The sequence below is a fragment of the Pogonomyrmex barbatus genome, unplaced genomic scaffold, assembly GCF_055798465.1.
Source record: "Pogonomyrmex barbatus isolate J1 unplaced genomic scaffold, ASM5579846v1 scaffold20, whole genome shotgun sequence".
Taxonomy (NCBI): domain Eukaryota; kingdom Metazoa; phylum Arthropoda; class Insecta; order Hymenoptera; family Formicidae; genus Pogonomyrmex; species Pogonomyrmex barbatus.
The window spans coordinates 312,438-337,903 of NW_028297117.1; the positions used below are offsets into that span (position 1 = coordinate 312,438).

At 25.4% G+C, this 25,466-nt stretch overlaps 2 protein-coding genes and 1 pseudogene across 6 annotated transcripts; 1 reads left to right on the forward strand and 2 right to left on the reverse strand.

The window, feature by feature from the left end:
• Positions 1-18: 18 nt before the first annotated feature.
• Positions 19-21,659, forward strand: LOC148936513 (uncharacterized; annotated as a pseudogene). The gene is made up of 2 exons (XR_016139461.1): positions 19-157; positions 19,793-21,659. The product of XR_016139461.1 is annotated as an uncharacterized LOC148936513 (transcript).
• On the reverse strand, positions 844-5,659 carry LOC112552244 (uncharacterized; the record flags this gene model as incomplete). The annotated part of the gene is made up of 7 exons (XM_089077908.1): positions 844-1,299; positions 1,474-1,619; positions 1,708-1,798; positions 1,955-2,071; positions 4,456-4,717; positions 5,260-5,377; positions 5,462-5,659. Coding segments are annotated over 7 exons (1,089 nt in total), but the record flags the coding sequence as incomplete, so codon positions are not given.
• LOC105422388 (uncharacterized) lies at positions 9,693-21,153 on the reverse strand. Of its 4 annotated transcripts, XM_089077875.1 has the most exons (9): positions 13,037-19,850; positions 12,667-12,786; positions 12,474-12,591; positions 11,807-12,071; positions 11,220-11,336; positions 10,619-10,709; positions 10,313-10,458; positions 10,070-10,202; positions 9,693-9,979 (listed from the first exon to the last, which is right to left on the reverse strand). In XM_089077875.1, the coding sequence occupies exons 1-9, from the start codon at positions 13,178-13,180 to the stop codon at positions 9,932-9,934; spliced, it is 1,182 nt and encodes a 393-aa protein (XP_088934001.1). In that variant the 5' UTR covers positions 13,181-19,850; the 3' UTR covers positions 9,693-9,931. The 4 variants fall into 4 exon arrangements, with proteins under 4 accessions (XP_088934001.1, XP_088933998.1, XP_088933999.1 ...); XM_089077872.1 differs by lacking the exons at positions 11,807-12,071; positions 12,474-12,591; positions 12,667-12,786; positions 13,037-19,850 and adding an exon at positions 21,023-21,153; XM_089077873.1 differs by lacking the exons at positions 10,619-10,709; positions 11,807-12,071; positions 12,474-12,591; positions 12,667-12,786; positions 13,037-19,850 and adding an exon at positions 21,023-21,040.
• Positions 21,660-25,466: the final 3,807 nt, after the last annotated feature.

Consider the following 25,466-nt stretch of genomic DNA (forward strand, 5'->3'; position numbering starts at 1 on the left):
GCGGCAATTATCTTCAATTACCTCACCAAGTACATCCAATTTCGGAGATGGGTGACACAAGAGATCAGACAATTTCTGAAATAGAAGGCTTGGAAGAGCAACGCCACCAGCGGCAGATACGCCAATTCGCGGCTTTGCTTCTCTTCCGGATATTAAGGTGCATTTTTATGTGACACTATTTTTAATGTTAAAATATTACCGAAAAAACTAATGGTAATAATTTTTGACTTATGAAAATATGAATTGGCTGCGATCAGAAGAGAAAGCAGATCAGTGAGCGTTCAGTGATTCTTTATTATGATTGGTTTTTACATTTATATTCAACGAAGATCTAAAGGCAAGGATCAATCACATTGAAAAATCACTGAGTGCTTACTAATCTGCTTTCTCTGCTAAACGCAGCCATAGCCTATTCTCTCCCCTTCATAAACTTAAATAGAATCTCGCTATCTCCAATTAATTTGATTGGTTGACTGAATTTAACTCATAAAATATGAATCATTTCAGATGTTGCAATATATTTAAAATTGCAGAAACAATGAAGAAATATAATGGTATAATTTATGTTAAATCAAATTTATTAATTTAAGAAATAAATAATTGAATAAAAAAGTAAAGAATGAAATGAAATATATTTTTAGTAAATATATGTACATGTATAACGATATATGTACATGTATGTATACACATATATACAGTGTTATTTAAAATTGGGGATTCATATTTTATTTATTTTTTTAATTATTTTATAAATTATATGTTAAAAATTATTAATAAAATTTTTAACATTTTTCTTTATTATAAAATATGTTTGTTATAAATATTACGTTTATTAGGGAAAATATGATATTATGAATAATATTATATTTGCTAAAAAGTTTGGAATCAACAAAATCAAAAATATATTTTTTAAATTAAGATTTTTAATTAAATTGTTTCTTCAAAATATTTTATTAAAATTAACATGATATTTTGAAATCCATGTAATATTGTATATGTATCTTCAAAAACTTTTAAATAAATAGATTTTTCGTAGTTATCAATGTAAGGAGCATAAAAGTGTGAGAAAAGAAAATATTAAACTCATGGCCTAAAACAAAATATATCTTTTATAGAACTAATCAATATGATGATTATTCCTATTAATGACATATATATCCTCTCACCGTAGTGAAACCTTCCAAACTGGGACTAAACATACCGGCAGCCTTAACTCTATAACTTTTTGTAGTTTTTCTTATCAAAAAAAGTATGAATTTTTGTATTTTTAACGGAGCATCGTACCATTGGGTATTGCATCTATATAGTTGTAAAAAAGAATTAATTAAAATCTCTATCACATCTACACACATTTACACACGCGCATAGCATTACACGCACACGAATGTGCACACACATGAATACTATATCTTCAATTATGAAATTTATAATGTGATGCATTATGCTTCAAAAGGTATATTAATTGTTACATACATTATTCGATGAATATGATTGTCACAATCTATAAATTCTTGTCCAACAAAATTGCCTGCAATTAAGAACAGAAAAATGAAAAGCACATATAGAAGAAATTTAATAAGTTCTAACTTTTCCTCTTCCATTGTTAGGATTCGAAACAGCTGTAAGCAAAATTCATGAAATTGCAGTAAATAGTTTTATAAAAAACTAACGATTAAGATAGTAATATCTAATTGATATATTACTTACGCGAAAGAGACTAGCAGTTGCTGAAAATAGAGCAATTATAAGCATAAACAGATACGATAATCCAAAGCTTGCTTGTAATAACTCCGAAAATCTAATATAATAAAGCTTTTTATTATTATTTTATCATTATTAATTGCATCTAATTACAATAATTTTATTTAATTATCTTTGATTTTATTTAATTATCTTCTTTTAATTGCCAATACAATATTCATGTAAAAGACAACTTGGAAATTAGCATACTGACTCAAGCGCTCTTCTATGGATGTCTACCGCAGCAATTATTTTATCATAGAATATCTTATAACTTTTAGTTACAGGTATTCGTAGAGTGTTTGTTTTTAACATATGTTCCATACGATAACTATAAAATTCTATATGTTATAAAAGATATAAAAAATATAACATCTCATAAGCTTAATTCTACATATAATAAAATAATGTGCAATATGTTATGAATGAATTATTTTAATAAATATTGATTATATATTTTTTATATATAGGGTAATAATTATTAACATATTGTTCGTATAGTATGCTGTTTCTTCACGCTAATACATTATTCTTATTCTCGTGAATATTTTCTATAAATTAATATCTTATGAATTATTTCAAAAATCATAAAATAATAGATGATTTTTGTAGAATTACTAGTTAGTAGAATTTACTCTGTCTACATATGAGCGATGTAATAATTATTAGAGATATATATGATTTTTAATCTTTTTTTTTGAGATCTTGAAAAGGCTATTTAAACAAAATATGGAATATTTTTGCGTCTTTTTGCACTTTTGAAGTATTAACATTAATGGGTTCTATATTATAACTGCTGAATGAGTGCTCATTAAGAACTTTGGACTGGAGGAATATCTCCTATATTTAACATAAATTTAAAAGTGTCCAATCATAACGAAGTGTTCACTAAACGCTCATTGAATTGTTGTAGTATTGAATGTACCTAATGCATTCTAAACGCCATCTGATACGTTGAAATTGATTAGATTGTTCTTGAAGTAGGAAGACTAACAAATACGATAAGGAAGAAGAAGAAGAAGAAGAAGAAAAACCATCTTATGCAACGATAAACAATGCATTCCGAAAGCTTCATTGATAACTGATTGTGAGCACGTGCGTTTCACTATTTGCAACATAACGTAAAATAAATTTTTTGTGGAAGATTATTATTGGCAATGAAAAATGGATTCTATAAGATAATTCTAAATATCGATATTAAGCTCCAGAGCCAAGAACCTTCTACATCGATGGTGAACCAAATATCCACTTCAAGGAGATTCTTTTTTATATCTGATGGGATATGAAGAATGTGCTCTATTAGAATCGGATCAAACATTAATACTATAGCGACCAATTAAAATGTTTACATAGAGAAATTGACGAAGAAAGATGATTCTACAAACAAGATCATGTTTTGCTTGATCATACATGTATATTCAGGAGAGTCGTATCTTTAGCCTAAACGTTCTTCTTCACGCAGTTTATTCATCAAACTTGGCCTCTTTCGATTATTCAATTCGATTGAATAAGTAGTAATCGATATTTATTGACTATATAGCACTTCCGAAATAGGTCCATCCAAAAATTCATCATCGAAGCCCCCCCTTCCGGGGGCCGATATAATTTCTTTCGCGAAAAAACCCGTCAGCTTTTCGAAAGATGAAAGACAGTTATAGCAAATAATAGCAAATATTTTGATGATTAAATTATGATTTATATCTTTAAAAAAAAAGTCCAAATATTTTGAAAGAAAAGATTAAAAATCATGCATTTCCTAATATCAGATATTTTATTATTTATTCATTTCTGTTGTTCTTTTTCTCACTCTATGCATTAAATCATTAGTCATGCAAATATGATGTAGTTAAAAAATTACATTAAAAAAATGCTGTAAATAATAGAGAAACAAAATATAAATCATAAGGAGCTCAAATCTATATTTAATTCGTATTTGTTAATGTCTACACACGTGTATGTATGTACATGTTTACATTAATAAGTAAGTATATAGAGAGTTCTATTTTTAATCTCCTATTAAGATATCTCGAAAATCAAGGTTTCTGCTGAAAAATGTCTGGTACAAAAGTTTGGAAATTTTGAGAGGAAGCCATTAAAAATCAAACAAATGGCACCATTTTATTGCTCCATCAAAACCACACTTTTGTACAAAACATTTTTCAATAAAAACTTTGGTTTTCAAGATATTTCTGCATTATTAAAAATGCTTATATATCCTTCATCCCGCTTATCCATCATGTGGGCGCGCGCGCGCGCGCGCGTGTGTGTGTGTGTGTGTGTGTGTGTGTGCACATATGCGTGGGTATATACATATATTTACATTAATAATAAATATAAATGAAGTATAGATCTGGGTCCACATATTATTTCTATATTATTTCCTTATTATTTGTAGTGTTTTTCTTATGTAATTATTTTACTATTTTATATTCGCACAATCATATTTAATTTATCAGAGTAAGAAAGAAAACAATATAAGTAGAGAAATGAATAATAAAAAAAAATAAATGATATCCCTAATCATATGTACAATCTAATAAATGTTACAAATAAAAATTTTATAGATCATAAATATTAATTGAATTAAGAAAACTGGATTTTTTTGTTTAAAAAATTCTTTTGATCAAAAAGAAAATATAATTGTTAAATTTTTAGTTGAACATGAAAATGAACAAAAATAATGTTTTTAATAAGAATCGTTTACTTACGATATACCTAGCAATTTTAAACATTCCAAAAATGTGTATTGCATTAGCTAATGTGAATGATTCAGTAGCTATTCCAGTAGTTGCTACAACGAACAGTTCAATCATTTCATGTATTACTAAAATATGAAAATATTTTTCTTCATCGATCCAATAGCTCGCTTTAATCAAAAGATGACGCGGACGAGATTCATTTAAAGGCATTACTATATCAAACAAGTCCGGAATGTATTGTATTAAAATGTAGACGAAGATTCCGAAATAAACGTATACTAAAATTTTTTATATTTTATTAATTTTTTTAATTAGATAATAATTGTTGATTTACGTGCAAATGTTTAAATTATTTGTCATGTCAAATTTAACAGAGTTATAAAAATTTTATATTTTTTTCTTCTAATATATAAATTATGTATTTTACACAAGCAAAATAATATTTTCTTAATTATTTGTAATATATATATGTATATATGTATAAAACTTTTTATTACTCTTTTATATATAAATATATATAATTTTATATATAAATATATATAAAAAATATATAAATATATAAAAGAAAACTTTTGATAAAAAGTACGTGATTATTATAACTTTAAAAGTCAAAGCAGCATAACATAAAATTCAAAATCATTTATTATATCTATTTTCAATTTTTATAGATATTATTATATATCCAAATTTATATCGAAATTCATATGGAAATCCAAAAAATTGTTTGTATTTATAAGCTGCATTCCATTCAGTCTTTCAGTAATTATGTCAAATAACTCAATTTTAAAATAAAGTAATTAAGTATTTATTTGATACTTACTTGTTATAAATATCGTAGACAGTTTTCCAAAATTGGCATATTTGTGCATTATATCGATTTCTCGATTATTTGTTAGAATGCTCCAGTTATTTTGAATATATTTCCGAAATTGTTTTATCTATTAATACATGCGTTAAATATCTTTATATATACGGCAATTAACTTTAGATTGTTAATCAGTCCAATTGTTATTGGAACTTACATTTCCCATAATAGAAACAACAGTAATATACTTGATAAACCATATTAAAGTAATAAAAAAGAAAGCTAATATTTCCATAAGAAGGTCAAGATTGTATTCCGAAACAAATAATTTCGCCAACTGTAAGCAACACTTACTGATATACGAGTAATATTTTATATTTATATGAATAGATTTTGCATATCTGAAAGAAAAGTTATTTTAAAAAAAATCATGCACATGCAAAGAATGGATTTAAAGTGTATCTTACATATTCTAATTATATATTACGTATTCTAATCGATTTTCTAAATTTGTAGTGACAACGCTCACCAATGTTGCATTTTCTTACATATCGAAATTAGACAAGAAAGAATGATATACGTCTTTTAGATTGATTAATCGCCTAATGAACTGATTGAATATACGTTATCAATTATGTGAAGGAAAAGTTTAAAAAAAAATATATGTTGTTCTGAAACAATTCTCTGTGCTATTCAGAAATCGCTTGAATTTAGGCGATTTAAAAGTTATTTTAGAATTATGTTACGATAAGTCTTCTCTAAAAAATAAAATAAAAACTTGATAAATCATATTAAAGTAATAAAAAAGAAAGTTAATATTTCCGTAAGAAAGTCAGGATTGTATTCCGAAACAAATAATTTCGTCAAATCTAATAATAAAAATTCATTTATTTATTTAAAGTCATTTATTAGTATGTAATAAGTTCCCGTATGTATATGTATAATTTAAAGTATATATTTTAAATCGCCATGTGTATGTGTGCATATATATTTTTTTTAAATAATTCTTTTTCAAATATGCAGTTGACATTTTTATAGTATAATATTTATATCTAAAAATCTTTTAAACTTTATTAATTAATTAAATAATAGTGCTATAAAATACATTGAGTATCGACTTTTAAAAACGACATAAATTAAATCAATATTCGAATATATATTTAATATATATTATTTTATTGGTTTCTTTTCCGTGATATCGATTAGTTCTTTACTTGCGCTTATTTCGTGAGCGCGTATTACCTTGGAAATGACACATTTTGACAGTTCGTATATTTGTCATATATGTTACACGTAATTATTATCGCGGATATAATTTGTGTACATTTTATTTCGCATTGTGCACATTTTTTTAAAATATTTTACGATTAATATTGAAAGTTTATAATTATACAAATAATTTTCTTCATGTCACATAGCTACTTATTATATAAAATAGACAAATACGTAGTTCAATACAAATTCATTTTTATAAATTTATTTAAATTTTATATTGGAATTATATTGGATTAATTAGAAAATATATGAAAGAAAATAAAATGTACGAAAGAAAATAAATAGTGCACGCTCAAAACGTAATATTTAATGTATATAATTGAATATAATTGTTTATTAGTAATAAAGAGAATTATAATTCTTAACGTTGAAAAATTTGAAATAGATCTAAAAATTTAGATTTATACTATTTGCACGAAATATATTATACAATATTTTAATATCTCAAATTTCCAAATATTTATATTGCATTCTCAAAGCTATTCTATAATATTGTATATTAATTATAAAAAGCAAAAGAATAAAAGAAACATAAAATATACAACAATAAAACATAAAACAATAAAAATATCTTAATTTCACACTTAAGCACATTAAAATTAACTTATTATTTGTTTTACAATATAGAATATAATTTATTTATATTCAATATTTATATTTAAATCTTTTATTAAAAAATTATGTTAACAGAGAAATACAATGTTAGGATTGAATAAAATTAAATATATACAGTTAGTGAAAAGCAACGCAAAATACCTGAATTATTATAATATATGTATATATTAGTAATATTAAGATGACTCGAATTTGTTTGATGCTAGACTTATTATATGGCCAAAGTCCAATCGATGACAAAAGAATATAATTGAATCTATAGTATTTCTCCTCGGAAAACTCCATCTCATATAACAATCGAAGCGTTACTGAACATCGCTAGTCTATAGAAGTTTCTCTTACCCCACGGCTATTCACTTGATTATTTCTTTCACTATGACATTAATTTTCCCATCATTGAAACATTTTGTTGTCATACGAATACTGAAGATAAAAGCTGTAATTTGAATTTAAATATCTATAATATGCTTACATCCTCGTATAAGGCGAATATAAGTTTCAAAATAATTTGGAATAAAGAGAAGAAGTGTATATATGAAGAAATGTATATTTCTCGAAAAAATGACTACACCTTCGTTCTATTATACCCTATTATAATAATAACTAAGTTATAATAATGTATAGTTAGGTAGCGAATTAATGTTTATTATTTTTCTTACTTTTCTTATAAATACGTATGTATAGTAGAGGACACTTTATATTAATAAAACATACGGAATCAAACACAATATAATATTATATGTCTGATTTACATATTATACTTCAGAACTGTTTGATAATTGAAAATTTGGCAGTAATTAAACTCTAACAGCAAGTGATGATTATAAAGTTATAATTTTTCAAATAATAAACGTTAACTGCAGATAATTAACAGAAAATTCTTTGAATAAATAAAAAACATTTTGATTAAATTACTCTACTTTAAGAAACTTAAAGAAATTTACTAGAAGAAAAAAGAGGTAAATATACTAAGCGTACTAATAAATATACTAATTTATATATTTATAATAGTATATAATAAAGTGATACCAAAGAAATAGAAGAGAAGAAAATAATAAAATATTATAATCATATTAGAATCAGAAAATATATTTTTATTTTAGAAATAATATGCAATATAATATACAATAAAATTGCTAGCATATCATCGCATAATATAAAATAATAAAATAATGATAAATCTTTCGTTCTTGTTTAGTGCAATTGCGACGTCTAAATCGTCGAAATTTTAAGATGATTATAGATATATAAAGCATACGGCAATATTTGAATGATAAGAACAACAGAAAAGAGTAAAAAGAAATATAATCTATTTTTAAACAATGATGATATCTACTTAATTATAAAAGAAAATGATAAAGATTATATTTAGCAAATGAAGGTATATCGTGCATTTCAATAATCTGATATTTTTATCTCTTCAAAAATATTATGTTACAATATAATGCGATAAAAAACAATTTCTCTATGAGAAATGCATGAGATCATTAATTGTATTTAATGAGACTTTCACTAACTAAGTTTTATTTAGTTAACTTTTCACTAACTAAGTTTAATAAGAAAGTTTAAATTATAATAATAAATGTAAATAAAGCATATCTTACATGAAATAATTTATTAAACATATTATATTATTATATTATGTGCAAGAATACATATATTGGGCAGTAATAATAAGGAAATTATAGATATTTAAAATGTAGCAAATATGTAAGCATTAAAATATTTTTGATAATGGTATTTTTTATTTGGTTATTTTATTCTTTATTGTCTCAAGTTTTATCCTACAATATTACAGAAACTTGTTATGACAATAAGCGCTGTTGCAATAAATTATTATTTTCGCATTAAACAAAACAGTAAAATAAGACAATGCCGCATTTGCAAGCTAGAAGAAATAATTAATTTTCATACTTATTAAAAATTAGAATTATATAATAATAAAAAAATTGTTTTAATTAATTTTAATCTTTTTTGTGACGTTCTAATAATGGGTTATATGAACTACCTACATCTACATAATAATTTTTTGTAATTTTTATATGGTATATAATTTGCTTTTATGTTCAACGAAAACGCATTATATCACTGTATATTGCATATTCGATTCCAGAAATGTTATACATATGTATATCTATTTCATATTAGTTTACGTATATATTTTTGAAGATATTAGTAATTTATGAAATTAGAGCTTGCATAATTTATAAAATTAGATCTACCATAATAAAATTGAAAACAAATAGATAAAATAATAAAAAAACAACATAAACCTTATTAAATTATTCATTCCATTTGCCGATAATATTTTTTAAAAGAGCTTTCTTTATATGTGTTGTTCGATTAATTGACACATTTTATCATTTTCTGGTTACATCAAAATAATTACATTATTAAAAATAAATTCACGTTCGACAAAATTGCAAATTCTTATAACAGAATTCTTAATAGAGAATGAACCGTAAATCTTTAAGTAACAAATTGTAATTATGCATTAATCTATTTTTTTATAAATAAAACTTTTATAAATAAAACTTTTTTATAAATAAAACTTTTATAAATAAAACTATTTCAATTAAATTCATTTATTACTTGCACATACATTAAGAAAACGTAATACTACTATAATAAATAGAAATAACAAAATAATTTGAGTAACCAAATCCAGAAATAATTTTTAAAATTTAAATTTTATATTTTTAGTTTATTAACTTTATTATTTATTATAAAATTCATATTAAAATTTTGATTGTATATTTTTAAAGTACTAACAAAATAGTCCCTTTGCATGTTATAATTATATAGAATAAAGAACCATAAAATAAGAAACCGTCATACTTAAACTCTAAAATAGAAAATATTTTATGTAATTAATCGATATAATCATTGATTAAAAAATTGACACATAATTTATTAATTCAGTAAGATTTCTTACCGTAGCTAAACCTTCCAAACAGGGATTAAACATACCACCGGCATCAACCTTATAACATTTTGTAGTCTTTTGTATCAAGAAGAGTATTAATTTTTGTGTTTTTAACGGAGCGTTATACCATTCTGTATTACATCTATATAATACAAGTAAAATACTGAATATTACATCACAATATGAATTGTATTCTTTCAAAAATAATACATAAAATTTTGCAAAAAATGTAATAATAATCATATTACTTACATTGTACGATAAAAATGCGTGTCACCATTTATAAATTCCTGCCCAGCATAATTAGCTACAGTTAAATAAAAAAAGTGCAGTGCTATGAATGAAATCGATTTAATAAGTTCTACGATTTCTCTTTCTGTCATTATTATTCGAGATAACTACAAATAACAGCGCATGTAATAAATGAAAGAATAAAATAGAGAATTTAATAAAGATAAAATAGAGCATTTTTTTTAGAAATTTATGAAATATTTCTATCACAACATATTTCTACGCTACAATAAAATAAGTTTTTATTTTAAACATTACATTACTCACATTAAGTAAATTAATGCTTGCCGAACATACACCAATCACAAACAAGAATAAATATACTCGCCCAAAACTTGTTTTCAATAATTCAGAAAATCTTATAAAACAAAAATATTCTTTATTATTATAATACTTTCAAGAGATCAAATAAAAAAACACATTTTTAAAACATTAATTTACAATTTTTTAAAATATTAATTTAAAATATAGGTTGTGTCCATTGCATATAAAATTATTATTTGGATTGTAATTAGAAATAAATATTATATTAATCGATGTGTGTTAATAATTTTGATATAATCAATCACTTTTGAATTATCATCAATACTATTAGTGTATATTACTTTAAATATGTTATGCACAGAAAAAATTAATTACTTACTTAATCAAGTTTATTATATTTTTATATATAAGCAAGAAATTATATTAAAATCATCATTCATAGAAGATTTTTAGTCGTGAATTGAGCAAAAGTAATACTTGCATTAATATAAATTTTAAATTAAATCGAGATTGAAACTTTTAAAAGGATTATAATATTCTTATTTGTGAAAATAATATTTGTTTGGACTTTTTAAGACTAATTTTTTTTCTGTGTGATACTAACTCGATTGCTCTTCTATGGAAATCCACCGCAGCGATTATTCTTTTATGAGATATAGTATACTTTTTAGTTATACACATCTGCGGATTAATTCCGTTTAATACATGTTTCATACGATAACTAAAAAGATTTAGATGTTAGATACATATAATGTAGAATAATGATTATATTCTATCGGATAAGATTATATTACAAATCTAAATAATAATAAATATCTAAATAAAAAATATCTAAATAATAATAATTAATAACTAATAATAATAATTAATAAAAATATCTAAATAATAATAAATTACAAATATCTAAATAATAATAAATTACAAATATCTAAATAAAAATAAATAAAATAAAATTTTATAGATATATAAATAATTTAAGTTAACGAATACAACAAATACAACAAATAAGACGTTTTATAAATAACTATCAAACATAATAACAAACTGTAATTTATTAAAAATAGAAAACAGTATAGATTAAAATATTAGAAAAATATTAATTAAAAAAATTAAATAATGAAATCTAATAAAGAACTAAGAAAAAAAATAAAGAAATAAAAATATTTTTAATAGATGAAATAATATATTTACCTAGCGATTTTAAATAAGCCGAAAGCATGTAATGCGTTTGTTAATGAGAATGATTCAGTAGCTACTCCACTGATTGTTGCAATTAATATTCCAATAGCTATGTGTAATGTTATGATATAAAAATATTTGTCCTGGTCAATAAAATATTCCACAGGAACTACAAATTTGCGCGGTCGAGATTCATTTAAAGGTGATATAATATCGAGTAAGATTGAAACATATTGAGATAAAATATAAAACGAAGTACTGATTACATTAATGAATACTGAAATAAATCAAATGTTATTAATATACATTCATATATGATTTTATATAACATATAATTAATTCTAATATTCTTTATACTATGTTTACATAGCAAACTAAAAATATTAAAATAATTATTATGTTAATTAATAAAGTTAATTGATTTATTAACATTAGACGATATTTTGCATCTTATTATTAGACACAATTATCACAATAAAGAACATTAAATAATTAGCTATTTTTCACTTATCAACTGATTAATAACTTACTGCATTATTATTTAAAATTAATTTTTCTTTTCTGGTAAAGTATTGTGAAAAATAATTTTCTTACTTTTAAACTATAATTTATTTAATAATCAAAAATAAATAATTATTTCTTTTAAAAATTAATATTTAAATCTTTTTTTAATATTTACTTATTAGAAGTATCGTAAATAATTTGCCAATGCTTCCATGTTTACACATTATTTCGATTTCATAATTATCTATCAAAGCGTTCCAATTATTTCGGACACGTTCCCGGAATTCTTTAATCTACTAATAAAGGTAATAAGTGTTTTTGTAACATGTGATATATAATATATTTTCAATTAATTGTTTTTGTCTTACATTTTTGAAAACAGCATAAAATGTAATATATTTTACAAAAAATACTATAAAAATGATATTGTAAGCTAACACTTTTAGAAGAAGATCAGAACTATATTCTGAGACACATAATTTCATCCACTGAAAAAATTATTAACTTCTGAATAATATTTAATTTTATATAACATATAACAAAATACATTATTAAACGTTACAGAACATGTCATCAAAATAGTCAACGTATAAAACAAAGAAAACATTTATTTAAGAAAGACATGCTCATACCAGTACAATGTGACTGTAACGTAAGTTAAGTTAAAAGAAGTATATAAAATGTAATACATCAAACAACTGTAGTTATATTTCAAATAAAAAATAAATGATAATATACCTGAGCACTTAAAAAGGATAAAAGTAATAGTAATGATAATATGAAACGAAGATATCGGATTTTAAAATTATCATATGGCCAAAGACCAATTATTGATAAAAGAATATGATTCACTCCATAATATCGCTCTTCAGGGAACTCCATTTCAGACAACAGTGTGAATATTACTGAATAGATATACTATAAGTCTATAAACCTGTAGAATTTTTTTCTCATATACCTATAGTTTTCATAATTATTCTTTTTACGATTGTTCTGTAACGTGTATCTATTGTACAGACAATTTGGCTAGATAGCTTAATAATTTTCTTAAATTACACATAAATAGAAAGGGAGATAAGATAATAGCAGGAAGGAAGAAAACGAGCGTAGGAAGAAACAAAACGCGTTTGATAATAAATTATATTCACTTATGTACTTATTCTATTAAGAGTAATGATAATTAAAAAAAATAAATTATCATAATATTAAAAATGCGGAGCACATTTTTCATATTTCTCATCTTTCTGCATTCGCTTGTACACTTCACAAAGTGAAGTATCACGGAGAAGCTTGCATCTTTACATGTTAGCTAGCTTAATGTGATACTTTGAAACGTATAATATTTATGAATTATTATACATCGACAATTTCGATATGTGCTGTCATATTAGAAATTTGAATATGAAAAATTTTAAGAGGTAAAAGCTATTGGTTATTGCGGTTGTTGCGTAATATATAAAGATTGTTATATATAAAATAATATTTCCTTGAGATATTCTTTTTTTTCAAAATAAATATACAAACAATATATATTTTAAAATCTTGTAAACTTTGGTATACTTTTAATCAAGCTGATCTATTATAAGTTAAAAAATATTAACATCTTGATTACTGCCAACAATATTCTACATTTAAACTCACGTTTCGTCGTGAATATCTGTATTGTGGCTTACATAAAACTGTCCAACATAGATATTAAAAAACAAACAATAGGCAAGTATGTATGTATATTAGATGTTATGTCCGACGGACTCAACGATTCTTCTCTTTCGTAGAGAACTGACGGCTCATCAGTAAACAGATAATGCCTCGAACGACAAAAAAAAAGATTTTTCCTTTATTTCTTTTATTACTATTATTAAACTATCGATTAGGAATCAGAAATGTGACTCCTTCAAAGACCTATCTTCAATAAGTGCGGAATTTCTTTTAAGAATAGAATAGAATATTTATTTATTTACTCTAAATATTTATTTACTCTGCAGCCATATAGCCAAGAAGGAGACTTGGTTTACAATATAATTCTTATCCTCATTCTTATCCATCTTATTCTCTAACTTACTCTAATCTATTTTAATTTCATCATAAATCATTTCATTCTTTACACCATTTCTTGCTCGTTTTCATAAATATATACTACGCTATACAATACAATACAATGTAATACAATTCAATATAATGGAAAATAAAATAATACAGGAATTCTTTTTAAGATATATTATGTCATTAAACCATTCTGAGATAATAAATTCTTTGTAGACAAGAGTTCCGCTGGCAACAAAAATTTTACAGCATTCTAGTAATAAAATAGAACATGCCGACACGTAGGAAACGCGGAGATTACCGAGATTATTGGAGGCCGACCGAAACCGGGATGTAATTAACAAAACGCCAATCAGAAGTTTGCGATTAGTAGCCGGTAGTGAACACACCAATGAGCAAATCAGGATATGAAACAACGATGGAATTTTTAAAAACTTATTCAATCATTCGCCAGAAAAACTGGAAATATAAAAACAATCACGATTCACGCAACGCTGCTCCCCTCCTTTCCTTATACCCGTGATTTTCACGAACCCTCATTCGAAAATTAATACAGGGATCCATTATCACCCCGGAACCTCCCTACTCCTCCAAAAAGTCCTATATAAATCGAGCACATCGCTCTTTCTTATTCTTCCGAAGATCTCTTCATCTTGGATCCTTATCCAGAAAATTGAAATTTAGTTAGAGTCAGTGCACGACTTTTCCAACCTTCGCAGAGAGATTAGTAGCAAACTTCTCCAGGAGATTGCTTCTCGACTGAGAACTACACATCAATTAAAATCTAAGTAAGTTTCTCTTTTCTTTCCTTTTTTCAATTATCTTGTCGCGATTCGATACAACGATCCCCCCTGTTTTTCTTCTCTTCGCGGTTACACTGGAAAAAAATTTAAGCCAATCCAAAAAAAAATTATTTTATTTGAGTTAATAATTTGTGTAGTGTTCTTAATTATTTATTATATAAATAAGAATAATTTTATTTTGAATTTAACCAAACTTAGATTTATTGATTGCATTCTGACGTATAATCGAGAATAGAATATTACAACGCAATATTTCAAACTCCTTCCGATGAGCACGTCCTTCTTCTTCTTCAATTTATTTATTAATAAAATAATAACGTTGATTTTATGTTGTCATGATAAAAAAGAAAAGTATCACGCTATCAAATACATTTAACTCTCAAAATGCGATTCGCGTGATAATTTACATTAGCTTATTGATTTATCGAGTAATATTGCGAGACAGTGGACGAAAAAATATGTACTATTTCATTAGAAATAATATCGAATAAAACAATATTAGCGATCTGATGCAACATGAAGTACTATGTTAGATTTTCTATAGGGACTAAATCGCCAAACAAAAATAATCAAATTATCAACAAGATAATGCATTTCCGAAGCAGTAAAGAACAAGTTTTTTATTTTATTATTACTATTTTTTATTACTTCATATTTTAAAACGAGAATTATGTTTTTATCACAGCTTGAATTGACAGTACAAATTCTTTCGTTTAATATTTTAAATCGTTTAATATTTTTATAATAAAAAACTTATGTTTATCAATGAGATTGCTCAAAATTTGAACCATATCATAGCGATAAATGTCTTTAAATATATCATGCAGGGATCGACTGACGCGACTTGCTTATTACATGATATCCAGAGATCGTTGAAAATGCTTTTTTCTATTACATCAAAAGATCGTTTAGAAACATGTTCTGAATAAATATCAATTGTTCTTAAAATTTTGGACTTTTCTACTATCATATATTGTATTTATTTTTTAGTAGCTAGACATATTTTACAACAATACGATTGATTAAAATTTTTACTGAATCCAAGAACGGTATTCAAAGCTAAATTATTTCTTACTATATAACATAATCTGAAAAAAATCTTTTTCTCTTGAAAAAAATCTTTTTCTCTTTTTCTATTTTTATTCATAACAATCTCATAACTTACAAATTCTTGAATTTCATTAACAACATTAGTAAAAATTTTCTATTACCTAACAATTTATGATCCTTTTATTTATGTAACTGAACTAAAAATATGTTTTCTAATTTACTCGCGTATTTTGATGGCAAACATGGAATATAAGAATACACTGTTCCAAGTTTATTTTTACATTTTCGGGAATCCAATGGATTGTTAATTTCAAAATCGTCAAAATAAATTATTAAAGAACAATATTCACTTATTTTGTTTAAAATAAATTTTCAAAACTATCCTTGACAAATTGACTGGAAGTCTTTACTTACTCTGCATTTTACAATAAATGAATCTATTGCCTCGAGCACATTAAAAAGTTCCAAGAAACGTTTTAAAACAAATTTTAAAGGAATGAAACTTAATTTACTGCAATAAACTTTATTTTAGGAAATTTTTCTGACTTTTCCGAAATTCAAGTACGTCCGAATAACTATATCTTTAAGCAAAAAAAGATAATTTACTTGTTCTAAATACTTAAAAGTCTTTATCTCTGATTTAAGAAATGCAAAACCATTTATCATGTTTAATGGAATATTCAAATTATTATTGTTTCACAACACTGAACAGCTGTACAGCTTATATACATGTTGCTAAATATGTTTCACTTATAATTTGAATAATTTTAAGTATTGTTCCTCTACTTAATGTCAATAAAGTCAGCATACATTTTTACTACAATAGAAGGAATCGATTTAAAAACAGTTGATTAGTAAATATCAATGTCAAACTCTTCATCATTTACAGAATCATTCGTTTTAATCATGTTATAAATCTTTTCCTGGTCTTCATTATAATTACTTGAATCAAAATCAAGAATAGTTGAAGTCGCATCAGAAAAGAAACATTTGTGCCGAAAACAGTATCACTTATTTGCTTTGAAGTTATACTTGAAGCTAATTCTGTTTTTGATATATAATGTTTATTAAGAACGTGTCTTTCTAAAGAATAAACATTAGTAACTGATCATTACAATTGTCAAATTTATACGTAATAGTAAAATTTAACATAAATTTATGTTTTAATCTTATATGTTGCACGTAATCTTATGTTTCATGTTTATAAATTTTTTTTCGTAAAAAAACAATTTATTTTGAAAGAAAAAATAAAAATCTAATTTAAAAATCAACAGCTGGTAACGTAATCAGTTTCGTGGCAAGGATCTTGATTGTTAAATTTTTATGTAAAATAAATTCAATAATTATATCACCAACTACGTCTCACTTAATTTATGAGACTTCCAACGTAGTGATTCTATAATAATTAATAATAATTCGATATCAAATAATTTTTGATATCGATTAAAATCCCTTTTATTCTCTCCCACGTAAATTATATATTGCGAAAAATATCACCTTGCGTTTGAAAAATTTAACAACCAAGATCCTGCTTGCCACGAAATCGACTGTTACCAGCTATTGTTTGTTAACATGTATTGGCTTGTATCAAGTATTGTTTAATTTAAAAATTTTTAGAAATTAAGTATTGACTGATATTCAAAATATCGTCGTTTTTAATATTTGGGTTTTCTGTTTTGCTTTATGTCTTATTAAAGTTACATCTTATTTTTTTCAGCAATCTGAAGAAAATAAGAAATAATTGAAGAAATTAAATTAAATAATTTCCTTCTTTTTCAACAATCGATTTTGGCATTTAAAGTTGAAACAATAAATTTAATTAAAATGTGCAAAATTCGGATGTCTATAAAATTATTAATATTATTAAATGAAAAAAATCCACAACCAAATTTAACTTAATAGATCGAAATAGATCATAAAAATTCTATTTTTTTAAATACATACTTTCACAATCATGCATTATCATGCATTTCTCGACAGCATAAAAAAAAAAGCTCTTTTATAAACTCCATATATTCTTTTCCTTGTTTTTGGGGATATTAGATGAAGTAAAAATTTAAATCTTATTAATATTTTTTCTAAAACATAATAGATTTATTTCATTTATATTAATATGCATACTAATATATAAATAATGTTAAAAAGATTATCATTAAAGTCCTCTTTTTCTATTTTAACAGGCATTTGGTATTCATTGTCATCCCAAGGATAAAATAAAAACTTTATTGAATGATTTTCAAGCCTAATGAAAAAATGTTCAAAATTTGATTCGCTTAAAACAATATTTGAGAGAAACATTTTATTGAAATCTGGGCTTATGAGATTATAAGGATGTAATATAATCCATTTAGTTTGTGATATAATCCATTTAGAAAAAATATTAGATAAATCTTTATCTTGATTATTGTATAAACCTTTTCTTCTTAAATCATATATTGCAAATCAATATAATAGAACCTCTGTCTGAAAAAAGCATCATTAATTTCCAATCATTACACTCTCTATAACTTTCTTATGAATTTTTTCTATAAAAAATAAAAAATTTTGCAAAAGCTAAATTTAAATATTATACATATGCAACTAAATAAATATATTGCTACTATCTGGAACATCGTTCACAATTTCTCCTATTGTTTCTACAATTTTGTCATAACATTTTTTATTTCTACTTCTTTTATTTCTCCATATTGAAATCAATTTGCCTTTAGATTTGTTATCTGTTGCATTCTTTTTTTTTTACTTGAGAAATAATACATTTTTATAACTTCAATTGCATCAAAACGTCATAAATTCTTTCAGCAACATATTCAGCTATCATTTGATAACCAGTGAAAGTATGTACTATCACTACTACGATATTCGATATTAACAAAAATAAAATGAATTATATGAATGTATTCTGAAAACGTTTCATCAATATGAGTAAGTATTATATCACAAATTTTATTCCTTTGAGCTTCAATGAAGCTTTTTTGTTCCTCATAAGCATAAGCTATAATAATTCTAGACCTAATTTTTGTTTAAAGAGAATTTCCTTTATTGATAAAAAAATTTTTTTAATAAAATCTGATTTGCCAAAACAATTTTGTTTGTGTACACAAAGCTACAAAATATATTCCGTATAAATTATTTAATAAAATTGCAACAATATCTTCAGATAAATTTTCAACATCAGAAAATAAATAAACTAGCTACGATGACTATTTAAGCTTAGTCACTCAACTTTATAAACTTCAAGGAAATTCACGTAAATATTATTGACGTAAAAAATAAATCTAAAAAATATTACGACAAAAGAATTAATCCTGAGACCTTTAAACCTGGAGATAACGTATTCCTATTAAAAAGCTTAAATCCTAAACTCGATAAATTTGGAGATCAATACACCAAACCTCGTAAAGAGACCTTAAGATGACCTTTTTTTAGAAACATTATAATATTATATAAATATTATAATATTATAATATTCTAAATAAAAATAACGTAAAAATTAATATAAAGAAAAATAGTCGAATTGTACACCCCAACCGCTTACGAATTTCTCGATTAGATCAGTCCTAAACTATTAATGAAACCAATAATATAATATTGTTTTCAGATGGATCTCCGAAGCTGGATAATTACAGTAATAATTCTAACAACTTGGTTTCACAAAACTCATGGCATAATAGGCTACGATTGCAGCTCACCTTCAACAAACTTAACAACCTTATCATTATTAAACATCGAGGAGTGCGACATCCCACAACAAAATGTAAATTCCAGCAGAATTTATGTACAACTACTACAGATAAATGAATTCCAAGCAGTAAAAGTATTACAATGTAAAGTTGAGATTGATAGATTAATTAAAAAATGCGGGATGTTTTCTCACACCATGGACATATTTAATGGTAAATTATCGTATATACAAGAAACGTCACGCGAAGTATGTCAACGCATGCACGACAATGGAACCTATCAGTTAGGTAGGATCCGCATTGACAGATTAAAATCAAATCAAACAACAACGCGTTCAATAACATTGGCAGGTCACCTAACTACTGAGGGTATCTGCCAGGGAAGTGAGTATTCAGACCCATATGGCACATATTCAAACGTTGTCGTGTATGGCTACGTAAAGATCACATTACAAGATTACATAGCGGATGTTCGAATAAACGCTAATCGAATACAACTCAGATCTGGAGTGGCTTGCGAACTTAGTACTATTCATTGTACAGATATAGAAGGAGGTGATACCTTCTGGGATCCAGTACCCGTAGATACTTGTGAATTAAATAATTATGATGTATTATACGATGGATATGCGGATAAAATAATAGACAATAAGAGCGAGCGATCCTTAACAATTTACTCTCTAACCTCCGAAAATATCATATTTGCTCTAATCAGTAAAGAGAAATATTCATTATGCGGTTACACACTCACGCGAACCGAACATCCTAAACTAATTATTTTCGAAACATCACCCAGCGTAGAAATCTTTAAAAAACAATCACGCGTTTCTAACCTCGATATTTTCACCTACATGAATTCGAAGTTCGTATATGTCGAAAGACACATTCGCACTCAGATAAATCAATTATACAGAAATATTTTATTACAACAATGCATGCTAGAACAAAAGATGTTGCAAAACGCTTTAGCCATAGCTACACAATCGCCTGATATTTTCGCCTATCATTTAATGAAAGAACCAGGATATATGGCTTTATTAGCTGGAGAAGTAATTTATATCATGAAATGCGTACCCGTTGAAGTAAAGGTTGCACGAACCAACAATTGCTATGAACAATTACCAGTAGTCCGAAATAATGAGACTTACTTTTTAACGCCGCAAACTCACGTGCTTTTGCGACAAGGAACCCAAATAAATTGCAATTCATTCACACCTACTATGTATCTCTTAGAAAATTCATGGTATAAGCTTACACCTAGACCAATAGAGGCACCACCACCGATAACTATGAAACCGATGACCAAACCGACATGGAAGTATATCAGTCCCGGATCGCTTGCCACGAGCGGTATATATAGTGAGAGTGATCTCGATGGGATCATATAATGATCCCCGCCGAACGATCGGCGGTACTTAACACGGTAGAGGAATAATGGGACAATCAACTTTTTTAAATGGAGGGTCATTCTCAAATTTATTGGACGAAGCATCCGTACCAAAAATAGCTGCATCTGCATGGAAAACATTTTGGAACAAATTTCTAATATTTGGAAACATCAGTGCCGGATTAATCGGAATATATTTCATTGGAAGAATTATAAAATTAGTATTAGACACAGTAATGCACGGTTATGCTTTACATACTGTATACGGCTGGTCAGTACACTTACTCGGAGCCATCTGGGATTCAGTTACACATCTATTGTTACACCTAGCCACAAAACCTTCAAAAAAATCCGAAAAGGCGAATTATGAACCTAAATATACAACTCTATAGTAGCAAACCCTGGCAAAAAAATCACAATCAAACTCGATGTTTCCTGAAGAACTCGATGTTTCCTCTTCTTCTTATTAAGGTCTCACCAATCTTTTCTCTTGAATTGAAAAAATAAATCTCTTCATTTTCCTTTCTATATATATATATATCATAAAAAATACAAATAGAATTAGAGTATTTTAAACTTAGGCAAATAGAATAATTGCCTCTTTATACTTATACGAGTAAATGTATCATTCTTACATAAATAGTTGTATCTTTTATTTTTATATGAATAGTTATATTTTACACGAATACTTATATCTCTACACAAATAATTAAACCTTTCTCTTCTTTCATTTTTTATCTTTTTGAAATTAATAAGTGAAGGTATTATAATTGAATAAGAATCAGCCCATTTAATTTTAGATAATAAATAAGTACTTGAGCAATTATATTTTTTGTTTAAAAAAAATATTATTTTGGAATTAGTTAATATAAAATACTATAATTAGTAAGTAATAATATTATAATAAGATTACTTAACTTTAGTGAATAAAATTATATATGCATCTAAAATTAGCATCTAAATTTTTATCTTCTATTCCATTCTTAAGTTAGAAGTCAGTATAGACTAATAGATAGTAGTATTACGTTAATTTTACAAAAAAGGGGGAAAAAAAATACATAAAATTAGTTATTAGCTTGCTTTCTCACAGTTATCAATAACCAAATTCATTATCATAACCAAATTATGTTATATTAACGTGTTAAACAACATGAAAATCATTTAATATTTTCTCCTTTCTTAACTATTTAGGATAGAGAAGTATTTTATATGAATCTATTTTCCTTTTAATCAAACACAAAAATACACTCAACTAAATTTTGTTATCCCCAACTACCTGATTATCGGTACGAAACTTCTCATACAAAAAATATGATACATCTTATCAGTATGGCGATAAAACGAGTTAAAAGAAGGGAGATGAATAAACTATTACCTCTTATGTTCTTTAATTATACTTTCTTGCGAAATTGTTTGATCATTTTCTGCAGTTAATACATTTCACAAATTAAATATAAAAAAAACAATATAAAATAATGAAACATCGATACAAAGAACTCTATTTCATAAGCTCTTTATGTTTGAATTACAATAAATCATTAAATATTATCATACTAGAATTAAATATACAACCTCTATAATACTATATAAATCTATCCATTTTCCAACAAAATCTATGAAAATATATCTAACTGCAATACTTTAATGATAAATACATAAAAATAGTCCAGCATAAGTTTCACAAATTTGTTATCTCAATATAAAAAAATTTATCATTCACCAAACCGATGCGCAACAGCGGAGTTAATCTGCAATGAAGCTACGATGATTCTGTAACACACAAACAGATGTAAATTATTGCAGCGCTCTAAATGATAGATATTGTAACAATTTTTATGTATATCGAATCTACTTGTTTTTCAATTAGATATTTATTAAAATAATTATATAATTTTCAGAAAAAATCTTTGTAAAAATAAATTTATATCAAATTTTAAATTGTATTTATTTTCCAAACTATAAATTTTAAATTATCGAAATTTAGTGGCAAATAAATAAGACAAATAATTTTATGTTGATAAAAAATTATATTTACCGTAAGATTGCTCCGCTGGTACCCGATGCCTCTTCTAGGCCTCCTCCTCCTCTCAAGATGTCGGATCGTCGGATGGTCTCGCAACACAGGACACTCGCGAAAAATATTCGCGAATTATTATAATCGCACGCGGACTAATTTTTGCTGCCCGTGAAAATATCATGTTCCGTCAGTCCAGTCAGCACTCGAGTCGGCGAGTTTTTCGGGACACACGGTCGGTTGCACGAACTATGATATTTGTCGAACGAGTCCTTGCAGGACGAGGAACAGTCCTTTAGTTCGACGCATTTGCGGCACTCCCGAAGCAAACGCGCGACACGACGAACTGGCTGCAATTCATTCATTCATAATTAAATCGGCGGCGAAATGTCGGTTCAAAACCGACGATTAATATCTGAAACGCATTAATCAACTTTGTCACATAAGAGCCATTTCACGACTCGTGACTATGCTATGTTAGTACATTATGAATAACAGTAACGTTACCTTACGTTAATGTTAATGTTATTATTAACTGTGCAACGGATACCGTTAATTTCTTCATCTTTAGGAATTCCGTTAAGGAAACCAACGGAACGTGCGTGCGCGCGCGCGCGCGCGTGTGTGTGTGTGTGTGTGTGTATGCACATACGCGTAGATATATGCATATATTTACATTAATAATAAATATAAATGAAGTATAGATTTGAGTCCATATATTATTCTTATATTATTTCCTTATTATTTATAGTGTTTTTCTTAAGTAATTATTTTATATTCGCACGATCATATTTAATTTATCAGAGTAAGAAAGAAAACAATATGAGAAGTGAATAATAAGAAAAAATAAATGATACCTCTAATCATATGTACAATCTAATAAATGTTACAAGTAAAAATTTTATAGATCATAAATATTAATTGAATAAGAAAACTGGATTTTTTTGTTTAAAAAATTCTTTTAATCAAAAAGAAGATATAATTGTTAAATTTTTAGTTTAAAAACATGAAAATAAACAAAAATAATGAAAAGTGTTTTTAATAAGAATCGTTTACTTACGATATAAACAATTTTAAACATTCCAAAAACGTGTATTGCATTAGCTAATGTGAATGATTCAGTAGCTATTCCAGTAGTTACTAAAATGAGCAATTCAATAATTTCATGTATTACTAAAATATGAAAATATTTCTCTTCCTCGATTCAATAGCTCGCTTTAATAAAAGATGGCGCGGATGAGATTCATTTAAAGATATTACTATATCAAGCAAGTCCGGAATGTATTGTATTAAAATGTAAACGAAGATTCCGAAATATACTAAAATTTTATAAAATATATTAAGTATCGATTTTTAAAAACGACATAAATTAAATCAATATTCGTATTTAAGTTTATTGTGGTTTCTTTTCCATGATATTGATTGGTTCTTTAGTTGCGCTTATTTCGTGAGCGGATATTATCTTGGAGATGACATATTTTGGCAGTTCATATATTATCATATAAGTTACACGTAATTATTATCGCGGATATAATTTGTGTACATTTTATTTCGCATTGTGCACATTTTTTAAAAATATTTTACTATTAATATTGAAAGTTTATAATTATACAAATAATTTTTTTCATGTCACATAGCTACTTATATAAAATAGACAGGTAAGTAGTTCAATACAAATTTATTTTTATAAATTTATTTAAATTTTATATTGGAATTATATTGGATTAGAAAATATATGACGAAAGAAAATAAATAGTGCACGTGATAGTTAGTATATAAATTTAGTATATAAATTTAATATATAAATTTTAGTATATAAATTTAGTATATAAATTGGATACAGTTGCTTATTAGTAATAAAGAGAATCATAATTCTTAACTGTTGAAAAATTTGAAATAGATCTAAAATTTTAGATTTATACTGTTTGCACGAAATATATTATAAAATATATTATACAATATTTCAATACATCAAATTTCCAAGCAACTTGTTATGACAATAAACACTGTTGCAATAAATTATTATTTTTGCATTGAACAAAATACAGTAAAATAAGACAATGCTACATTTGCAAGCTAGAAGATATAATTAATTTTCATACTTATTAAAATTAGAATTATATAATAATAAAAAATTGTTTTAATTAATTTTAATCTTTTTTGTGACGTTCTACCAATGGTTCTTATATGA

Coding starts and splice junctions, on each gene's coding strand:
- LOC105422388 (XM_089077875.1), bottom strand. CDS start 13,180: ATGGAGTTCCCTGAAGAGCGATATTATGGAGTGAATCATATTCTTTTA. Junction 12,072..12,473: donor ATTTACGATACTTCTAATAA/GTAAATATTAAA, acceptor GATTTATTTCAG/TATTCATTAATGTAATCAGT. Junction 10,710..11,219: donor TTCCATAGAAGAGCAATCGA/GTTAGTATCACA, acceptor TTGTTTTATAAG/ATTTTCTGAATTATTGAAAA.